The sequence below is a fragment of the Cariama cristata genome, unplaced genomic scaffold, assembly GCF_000690535.1.
Source record: "Cariama cristata isolate BGI_N322 unplaced genomic scaffold, ASM69053v1 scaffold19694, whole genome shotgun sequence".
Taxonomy (NCBI): Eukaryota; Metazoa; Chordata; class Aves; order Cariamiformes; family Cariamidae; genus Cariama; species Cariama cristata.
The window spans coordinates 19,245-29,921 of NW_009612631.1; the positions used below are offsets into that span (position 1 = coordinate 19,245).

Sequence of the window (10,677 nt, forward strand, 5' to 3'; positions counted from 1 at the left end):
GATTATACTACCTGAAAATACTGCACTTTCCCAGTGGTTGTACCAGGAGGCAGCCATTCTGCCTTCGTCCCAATGAGCATCCCAGGATCAGATCCATCACATTTATACACATTCTGACATTCTCCTTCTATAATCCTCGAGGACAAAAGGTCTAGTTATGTTTCTAAGGCACACATTGATTTTCTTGAGAGTAATCACCATTTTTTCACCTCTTGTGTCCTGGGGATTCAGACAGAAGGAGGTAAGACAGAATCTTCTGGTGAAGCTCAAAATACCACCAAAGACAACTGAAGAGAGACTTTTTTGATGAAAGGAAGAAAGCTAACGCAAGCTGAACAAGTGGGATAATTATTGCCTTGGTGTTCCAGCTGGTTAGGGAGACAACAGAAGAAGACCCCCGTCTAGATGTTTTTCTTCCCTCCTTCCCACCCACAACCTTCTTTCTCCTGGGGGCTTCAGAGTCATCCCAAGCCAAACGAACGAAGTGACCGTCCCATCCTTAGTATCTCCTCAAGAAACGGTTGTAGGCCATGGAAAATCCTGTTTGGTCAGAGGGATAGTCACAGAGAGGGTAGTTTTCACAATGCTCACGCACCCGCTCCATTGGACTTTTGTAGTACTCAGAGTACCTGGAGTAGACAAAGAGAGAGAGATGCCGTTCTGCAGCTTCAGCCGATGCGTTGGAGAGGGTTGACGCAGCCCTGACGCTGACACGAGAAGAGCGATTCCCCAGGGTGCCCCAACAGGGACTTCTCACAGTGAGTTAAACCTCTGCTTACGTGGGGATAGACTACTTGATCAATGCTGGGGAAAACTGGAATCAAACCCAGCTTAAAGCAATTGCTTTTGAGGTTTTATCAGCAAAGGAGACCACAGAAGCAGCTAGGGTTTGGGGTTTTTTTTGTCCCCAACCCCATTGCCTAACTACCCAGGAATCTTTTTTTTGTTGTTATTATTTGTTTTATTACATATTTATTTTATTATTGCTTGCTTACCTTCAGTTGTGCCCAGTTTCTGTTCACTTTCCCTTAGCTTAACTATTTCCCTTTAGCTTAAGGAGCTTCCTCTCATCATCCTCACTTCTGCTATAGAGAGCAACACTATCCCCACTCAGCTTTTATTTTGCCAGGCTAAGCCCAAATCTTTTAGTCTCAGCTATGCACTCTGGATGCCCTTCTCAACTCCTCTTCTAGGTTTGGTTAATCTTTCCTGAAGACTGTACACACTGCTACAGGAGTCCCACCAGTATCTCATCAATTTTTACTTTATTTCTGTATTGGAAATGCCCTGCAGCATCCTTGAATTCCATTTGTTGCATCCGTATTTCCAGACCAACCTTACCTCATGATCAAATAATACGCCAGGATGTCTGTCTACCTCAGTCCTTCCTGATTAATGCTTATCGCAGAAGCTATTTTTACGATGCCCCACCTATGAGGGGACGGTCAGTACAGACAGTGCCCTTGCTGCTACTGCATTACATCTTGGTTTTAATCACTGCAGGTTTCAACATCAGCCGGTCCCTCTGCTACAATACTCTGATCCTGTCCTCTACAGATGGGGCCTCCCAATCTTCTATTATCTAAAACCAGCGTTAACCTTCCAGTCCAAAGACGGATTGAATAAAAATTCTTTTTGCACAGGTTTACATGAAAGAGTGGCTTAACAACCCCTTCCAGCAAATATGGGAAGAACATTCTTGCATTGCCTCAAATTTCTCCGAATATTTATAGCTAGGATTTCTCCAAATCTCTGTGTCTAGGGTTTCTACACAAATAGACGTAGGATCTCCAGTTTCAGCAAGAACAGTCAACCTGATCTAGCCTTATCCCTGCAACAGAGCTGTCCTTCCTTTGTAGGGAGCCGGAGGCACTGACCAAGGTTCTGCGATGCTCATTTTCCTGGAAGTTGGTTCTGATGACCCTGTAGGTCAGAGCAGCTTCTGACCTGTATGCTGCTGTCCCCGTGGCTGGCCCAGACACCCGGTACTGTCCTCCTCCCTGGGAGGAGTATCAGAGTCCAGCCATGAGCTCTCAAAGGGTTATTTATGAAAAAAAGAACCATCTATCTATCAATAAGTGTCTCCTACAGCCTTTTTGCTTCAACACCTGAAGGTAATAACGTAGATCTACGACAAATTAATGCCTTGTCATGTCCTGTTGCCTTCCCACCCCCTGTTCAGAACAGGTCCAAAGTCCAGCTCCCAGCCCGACTCCCGAGCAGTTACCATTCATACACGCTGGATCTCTTCTGCCTCTTCACAAAGGCATTGGCAACTTCTTTTTTAATCTTGATGCCTACCGAGAGGGAATGCAGCGGGTTAGAGGTGCATGGCCATGGTCTAGGGAAATCAGAGACCAGTCTAACCTCTGAAAAGGGACAGTCCGTTCTCTTCACAAGCAGATGACTGCCCCGAACCGTCCTGACTGCCCGCTCATCTCTCCCCACCCCACTGTCCACTACTCAAAGCCCAACAGCTGGGCTCCCTCCTCACTCCAACCTCCACATCTCCACGGAGCAAGGGTCTTTTCTTCCCTTATCACACAGCGTGGTCGGAGTCCACAGCAAATGTGCAGAAGGTGAAGTCATGACAGCATAAAATATGAACAAGGAGAAAAATAAGGGAATGGCAACCTCTCTCCCTGGCTCGCTTAACTTCAGAGTCTTGGCTTCCTTTTGATATTTTGGCTCAGGCTGAGAGCGATGTGGGATATCAGCCACTGGGCCTTAAAAGGCCTCCAGGGAGACATAAGCAACAGGCAGCACATGGAAATACCAATGCTGACATGTGCAGAGTTCCATGAAAGCTGAAGGGTATAAAATAATGACAGTAAACATCACCCAGGGAGAAATACACCCAGGAGGTGCAAAGATCCTGGTGTTCAGGACTTGGAGAACAGGAGAGGTCTTTCTGCCGTGACAGCGTTGGCTCCTGGTCTCCACTAACACACCCTGTCAGCACAGTTGCTTGTTTGCTCCCTCAGATTTGCGGTCGTGCAAACCCCGGGGTGCTGCGGAGCACCCCACGAGCAGCAGCAGGTAGAGCCCCTCGGCTCCCCAGCCCCATCCCCGCCGCGCTCCGCGGGACGGACCCACGCCGGCGGAGCTGCACAGCGGTGCCCATTTCAGCAGGGAAACTGGCAAAGTGTCGCTGTCACGGGAGGGAAAGAAGTTTCTAAAAGACCTCTGCCTGTGGGGAGACGGTGAGGTTTCTGCCCTTCCAGCATCGTCGGCGGGGGCTTGACTGTGTTTCTGTTTGGCAGGTGAGAGATGACCCCTCTCTAGCAAGCTGGGCTTTAGTCTGGATCAAAATACCAACTACACAGAAAGTGCCAGTTAATCAGCTGTCAGAAATCACCACCTTTCCCTGAACACCCTTTTTTTTTTTTTCCTCTCTTTCCCAATCTGTGTTTGTATTGGCTTGCTGGAGAAATACCAGCTTTCATGCTCCTCAGCAGCAATGTTATCCTTTAAGGTGTGAGAAAGGAGAGACAGGGGAGAACGAAAGGGATTTTCCATACAGATTTCTGCCAGGATCAGCTTGCTGCACAAGCTGTGAACATCCCAAGGTGTGCAAATCCCCGTGTGCCAGGCCACCTGAGAGGAGGGACTGCAGCCCTCAGGAGCAGCCAAGGAAGATGCTTGCTTTCAGGCTCTCCAGGCTGTGGATTTGGCAGGGATGTCGCAGCCTGTTGCCGTGTGGCATCAAACCTTCCTGCTCTGTGATCCTGCACACCAGCCTGACCGCTCAGCGGTCTGGGGATACAGCAGTCCCTTTGTATAGGGACTGAACTGCTGCGGGAGCCAAAGGGGAGCAGCTCGAGGGACTCAGCCTGGTTCTTGTTCACCCTTGAACCTATCAAAGGGGAGAAAGGAGGCAGACGCAGGAGGATGGAGCTGAGCGTCAGTCACAGTGATATACTCACTGGTAGCACTGGGAGGTCCTGAAGGGTCTTGAGGACCTGGAAGACAGACAGAGAGAAAGGAGTTTGCTTGTGAGTCCTCCTCCTCTGCTCCACTCTGTAACCGAATCCCCTGCCTACTGCCTTTCCCAGAAGGTCTGCTCCTCCCAAAAAGGGTTTTGTTAACACCCACTGTTTAGAGATAGACTTGTCCACCACAGCAAAATTCACCCATTATGCCTGGATTTGTTTAATTTCAACTTCCTCTGAGCCAGGTTAAATGGCACAATAAACCTACAACCACTGGGGAAGCTGGAGGAAGACCTTCCTCCTCCTGCCTCCCCACCCTTGCTAGGAGCAGGGACAGCCAGAGCTAGGGCATCGTTTGAGCAAAACCCCAAATTTGGACAGAACCTGAAGATGGCTGAGCATCTCCTCTATTGTTGGACGGGAGGTTTCCTTAACTCTGGGGAGAAATCACAAGCCATTGACAGGGAACAGAAATAGGGCCAACAACTGGGAACAACTCTACCCTCACAGCGCTCTGGCTGAGGGTTGAGGTACCTGGCTCACCAGCCCTCCCAAGAGGAATTTACGCGCTGTGTTTCTGTCTTCAGGCTTAACCTTAATCCTGAATGCTCCCTGCAAACACCCCAGGAAAGCGTCCTCTAAAAGAAACGAAGGTCTCCTAATCTTGGCTCTCCCAGCCCTATTTCACAGGTTTTTTCTTCCACTATTTCACCATACTTTTTTCAACAGTGTCAGTTCCACCCAAGTCACCAGGTATTTGGCACAAGTCTATTTATGGGCAGAAAGAGGACTCTAGAGACCAAAAAAATAACAACTCTGCTTAAACAAAACTTTGTGTGAAAAGGGTTGTGTATAGTTCTGTTTTGAAGCAATGTATACGTTCCTTGGATTTAAAAAAAAAATAAATCAGAAGTTACTCCAAGGCCATTAAGTATTCTGGAACATAATAATGACTAAAAAAAAGCAGATATATACTCAAGAATGAAAAAGTGAGAAAGAGACTGACAGAAGGAAAACACTGATCAAACGAAATATATCTGCCAGTATTGAATCATGATATACCGATGCCAAGGACTGAAAGAAATTTAACTCTGAATGAGATAAGACAGGAAAAGACAGAGGTCTCTGCTGCTCAGCTTCTCTTTTCCTGCTGTAAAGGGAAAACACTTGCTTTTCTGATCTTTCCCCCCTTCCCTCTCTCTTCATCAACTACAGAGCTGCCACTACATTACTCTCTCTTCATCATGAAGTCACCATTGCTAAATCACCTTCAAATGTGATGTGCTCTTATTTCAGTGGGACAAGTCCCTTTTCTTAACCTCAGCAGGAGGCTTCTTTTCCTCCAGAAGTTCTCACGTTTCCCTGCAGGTGAGGGCTTGACTCGGTGCCCATCTCCGTGATCCCGCAGCACTCCAGGGCTGGCAGACGCAAAATCCCTCTCCCTGTGGTCCACACAAAGTCTGCCCGCAGCTCAGCCCTCTTACTCAAAAGCCAGCATCCTGCATACCTTTGCCAGTTCACTTAAACGCTAAACTGGCTTAATACTTAAACATATTAATGCGTTCGAATTCTCTGCTGCAATTCAATGGTGCCATTTGGGGCGTGGGGTTTGAGGAGTGGAAGAAAGCCCCCGGCGAGATGAGGGTCTCTATCCCCAAGCCCTCTCTCATCCGTGACTCTCTCTCAGTCGGAGATCCGCAGTTGTGCAACGACGGGTGGTGCAACGCCCTCCTCCCCGCGATGCTGTGCCTCTCTGCCAGGCCGAGGACCGGAGGCTGGCAGCAGCTGCGGGGCTGAGCATCCCCCGAGAGCCGTCCCGGGCAGTCATCCCCTTACCTTGCTCACAGCAGCAGAGCCCTGCCAGGGCCAGCGTCACCATCAGCAATGCCAGCAGACTCCTCATGTCCTCTTTGGCTGTGCTTCTCTCCCTAACCTCACCGCTTTCCTGGAGGTTACTGAAGTTCTCCAGAGCTTGCTGTCAGGCAGCAGTTTATATCCTGTGATTGCCTGGGGAGATCGGGGCTCTGGCTTCTGTTCTGCTGTCTGAGCTCCAAAACAAAGCCCATCCTTTGGACCAGGAGATACAGGGTCCTGGCAGCCGTTTTGACATCCAGCTCAGGACTCGTGGCATTTCCAGAAGATTTTATCTGATGTTTTGAATGGGACTGTTGAAGAAAAACAGCTGGATAAAAAAATGAGTTTTATTATAAACATGAAAGTCATTCAGCTGCTTGCTGGAAAGCCAGGGGAGAGACCAGCACACCCTGGAGTAGAGCAGCTCTTCTCGTGTGATGGGGCGCTCTCATGGGGAAAATCAAATGAGACTGAACCCAGTGCTGACGTTTTTCCCCCTGCCCACCCTGAGCCGTTCCCCTGAAGGTAAAGAAACCCATGAAACAGTTTGCATAGGGCAAACACACAGTGGATTTGAGCGTCAGACAGTTTCACCAAACCACTGCGGACAGCTGAGATTTTTGTACTGTTGGGAACTTTGGTAGCTAGTTTGAGGGAGGCTCTCGCTTTTTTCTTCCTGGAAATCTTCCTGGTCTGGAGGCTTTAGTTTGGCTTCTCTTATCTAAAAATCAAACAAACCTTTAAACTCCAAAAGTGTTTTATTCGTCAGGGCTTGGGTGGTTGTGGTTACTTGCTATGTCAAGAGTCCTGCATGGGGTCTTCTGCAGCCTAGCTACCACTGATCCCATACTCCCCAAATCACCATCCAAGTTCCCAAAGCCATGTCCCACAAACAACATATGGATCACATCTTCCTCCACCTCCTATCCAGTCCTCCTCCGCATCACATGCAGGGGACACGTCCAAGGGTTACAGAATTAAAGCCTAAAAGGCTCCCAAGGGCAGTCAGAGCCATTAGGGATTTTGCCAATCCTTAGAAACAGCGTCTTTTAGCTTACAGAAATTCCAGAATTTGAAGAAAAAAAAAAAAGTTTAACTTTTCTACAGTCCAGGAAAGAGCAAATATATATACTAAGAACTTTCTACCAAAGTATCTTAAAGAGCAATGGTTTAAAAATTAATAAATATCTAAAAATAATAGGTATTCTAGGAAAGTTATGCTTCCTAAAGAACACTTTAAAGAATATAAATATACAGCTCTAGTAATCCACACAGCTTTACTTCTCTTCCTGACTTTTCCCAAGCTTTCTGACCAGAATGTAGTCTCTTAAACATGTTTGGTTATTGCTTACACTAACGAAATCCCACAAATCTCTGGTATTATTCGTTATTTATATTGGTAAACTGGAGGTCGGAATCACGAGATATTTCTGGACACAGACTCAGGCAGCACTAGCCCTGTGCCTTCTGTTTTGGTAGTGTCACGGTGTCAGGTCAAACCCAGACACTGCAGACTTGTTGACTTTAGAGTATGAAAGTTTTGCGCTGGTGGGTGATGACAAGATTCACCTACTTGGGATCATGCAGAACAAGTGTGGGTGCAAATATAATATACCTAATCCATATGGCTTTTTTTTCCTTAAATTCATTTATCTCTCCCTTTTTCCTTTGGACAAAACTTTAGCAGCTCACAGGGTGGAGTTTCCTATCAGTACAGTTTTCAGTAAATAAATTTCTTTCCAAAAGTTCATTTTTAAAACTGACAAAGCCTTGAAGCATATTTTGGAAGAAGATAGGCGTTTCTAATGTGGCAAGTAGATTTGGCTCTAGACTTAATTTCACAGATTAGTCAACAATTTGGTCCTTTATACCTCATAGCCTTTGATAGCATGCCACGAATCTTTCCCACTTCTGTAATTTGCAGGTGCCTGTGGAAACCTGGAGATGTGAATATTGAAACCAGCTGTGCTGAGCTGAGGCAGAAGGTGTTACGTCTCCTACAGACCCCGCTCCGAGGAGTGTCCGAGGTGCTGTGGCTGCTGACGGCCCGGAGCATCATTGCATTCCCGGGCATGCCGTGCCTCGTGGCCTGGGGAGAGGCTCTGCGGGGTGTCCTGGTCCTGGTGACAACCCGACAGCAGTCACCCTCGCTCCTCAATGGGCTGGGAGATGCTCAGCAGCCTGTGCACAGGGTCAGACTGCGCCTGGGTTTCAAATGAGTTGTTAACAGTAAAATGAAATTGGTTTAGGTGAACAAAGATGGGCTTGACCCCAAACGCTGGATTTCCTTTATTTTTTTATTCACCACCTGGAGCCCCTCTTCACCTTTGGTTTCTGCAACTTTTTAGCACTACCAGAATCATTCCAAGTGGAAGTAAGGGCATGAAAGGGGCACTCTCACCCCAACTTTGTTTTTCAGATTAAGCAGACGCCTTCTGAATTTTCTTTCCCCAGCTGAGGAAAGATACTATAGATTTCATTTTCCAAAAGCGCCTCTCACCCTGCCTTCTGAGCACCAGAAGATGTCTTAAGACTGGGAACTGAAATTTGCCGGTGACCTCTAAAAGAAGCCACTTGTAGGCCCTGGAACAAAAACGTTGCAGAACCTTTTGAACTCGATGCGATTGCAAAGTAGTGGCTTTTTCCCCGTAGTCTGCACCAGATTCTGTGATAAACAAACTCGGCTTCTTTGTGGAAAACTGCACACACACCCCAAAATACTGTGACTCATGAGAAGATAGTACCAAACCAGCAATTTATTGTGTAGTAAACACCTACATCCTGAACTCTCTCTGACCTCTGCTACATCAGCTCAGCGCTAATTCACACAGTGTAGGAATCCATGGCTACGTGGGAGAGAAGCAGCAGGCAGGATAACATACAGGGACACAAGCAACTGAATATGTTTCAGAGCCATCGCATTTTTGGGGGAGGATACCCTGGGCTCCAGGCCCCAGAGTGAGGACAGGCCATCCTTTACTTGGTCCTCCTCCTCCCAAAATAGTGCCTGTAAGCAGCAGCGTAGCCATGGCGAAAAGCGTACAGTTCGCAGGGGTAGTAGTCCTCGCACATCTCCCTCTGACGTTCCTGGGGTGCCTTAATACGCTCCCTGATCCTGAAAAAGTAGGAGAGATGAGGGGTAAGTGCTGTCATCTTAAATATCTGTCTAGAGCCCTTCCCTGCCCCACAACCCCCACCAGGACTAAGGCTCCATCACCAGATTCCATCACCCAGCTGCCATCATCTTAGCACACCTGCTTCTGTGTTCACCGCACCCAGGGGAGCAACGTGAGTACGGCGGGAGCGTCTTCCCTCCCCAGGTAACCTTTTATTTCAGGGCTAAGTAGGGTGGTGGGGAGAGGGAGGTGGCTCCTGCCTCAACCTGAGGAAGAGTCCTCCCTCCACAGCCCCCCCAGCCTGCTGCCTTCAGCTCTTCTGCTCTTCCCCAAGGCCACGCGTGGAACAAAGACCCGAAACATCCTGCAAAGGGGCCACTGGCGCTGCGGAGAAGGTTTGCCTTGCTGCCTCGCTAAGAGATGACTTCTGTGCTCCAGCCTTTATTTTCACAAGCCCTGCGTGAGGCATGAAACTGCCTACGTCTGCGTTTTATAGATGAGGCAGGAGGCTCCCAGATAACCCTGTGATTTAGAACAGGTCATGCACATTCTGCATCAGATCTGAGGACTAGAACAAGATCTCAAACTGAGCTTCCTTTCTAGCCATCCCACACCAATTCCTTCTCCTTCTGTCAATGTTTCCTTCAGACAAACTAAGCAGAGCCCTCCCAGCACATGACATGTCCTCAAACGCAAGGACTCGCTCGCTGCTATCCGAGTTCTGGCTTCTCTCCCAGGCTTGGGGACTTCACGGGCACCTCACATTGAGAGAGGGGCTGAGGCTTTTCGGAAGTCACCATGGCTGCCACCCCTGGTACCAGCCTGTGCTTGGCAAGGAGAGACCTCTCCCCACTCCCATCCTCAGTGTCCTGAGGCCATAACATACCTCTCCTGAGAGATGGCTTCTAGTCTCGTGCCAGCTTGCATGAAGTCATTGGCCCTTCGCCTGTTGATGAAGGGATCTGAGAAGGCAAGGGGTTGTTCAGAGTGGATGGACACTTCTCAAGGCCAGATTTCAGCAAAAAGCTAGCTTCCACATTTATAAGACCCTCCTTATCCGCCCTCCCACACACAGTGAAACCCCGGACCTTTCAACGCTCCCTGCTGCCTGCCCCGCTGGTTCATGCACGGGCTCTCCCTCGGACCCGTGCTGCCCCTGCCCTGCTGCTCCTCCGGCCGCCCGGGGAAAGCTGCTGTCATTTTGCTGCCACATCCCCTCTGAGCGAGCGGCGCTTGGCCCAGAGGTAGGTGCCAAGCTGCACGGACCGGGGGAGGTCTGGGCACGCTCAGCAGAATCACCAGAATTGTGAAATTACAGGTAAAGCCAGGAAGGGCCTGAGTGAGTCTATCTGCCTCCAAGGTCAGGCCATCGCTGGGCCGTCTGCGTGGCCGTTTCGGACTGAGGTGCCTGAAGGTCCCTCCTGTCCTTTTTGAGAAACATCGCAGCCCTATTGCAGAGCTCAGGAGCCCATGGACGTCTTTGGTGTTGGCTCCCACATGTGCCTTTGTGCTTCTGACTAGCTGCTTTGTGAAGTCCTGCTTCCAGATGGTCTAATCTCTCTTTAGTTTCGATCCATCTGTTCTCTAACCTCTCCAGGATATTGCTTGCTCCAGAGCGAGAGCCTCCGCCCTTTCCTGCTTTTCCCGTGAGACTAACTCTCTCTTCCAGCCGAAGGATCCCTCCTGCCCACACATCCCACCTGCTTCTTCCAAGGCGCCGACAGTAAGGCTCTCCCTGTCCTTGGGAGAGAACCAGCCATGTCACTGGCTTTTTC

At 48.9% G+C, this 10,677-nt stretch overlaps 2 protein-coding genes across 2 annotated transcripts in view; both read right to left on the reverse strand.

Moving 5' to 3' along the window:
• Window positions 1–499: 499 nt before the first annotated feature.
• On the reverse strand, window positions 500–5,835 carry BGLAP (bone gamma-carboxyglutamate (gla) protein). The gene is made up of 4 exons (XM_009698732.1): window positions 5,769–5,835; window positions 3,927–3,962; window positions 2,228–2,297; window positions 500–629 (listed from the first exon to the last, which is right to left on the reverse strand). The coding sequence occupies exons 1-4, from the start codon at window positions 5,833–5,835 to the stop codon at window positions 500–502; spliced, it is 303 nt and encodes a 100-aa protein (XP_009697034.1).
• A 2,687-nt stretch (window positions 5,836–8,522) lies between these two features.
• MGP (matrix Gla protein) overlaps window positions 8,523–10,677 on the reverse strand; it is a 5,582-nt gene continuing 3,427 nt past the window's right edge. Inside the window, exons 4-5 of the mRNA XM_009698730.1 lie at window positions 9,789–9,864; window positions 8,523–8,901 (exon numbers count right to left, since the gene is read on the reverse strand). Coding sequence (XP_009697032.1) covers window positions 8,763–8,901; window positions 9,789–9,864 — 215 coding nt within the window. The 3' untranslated portion in view covers window positions 8,523–8,762. The remainder of the gene's footprint in view (window positions 8,902–9,788; window positions 9,865–10,677) is intronic.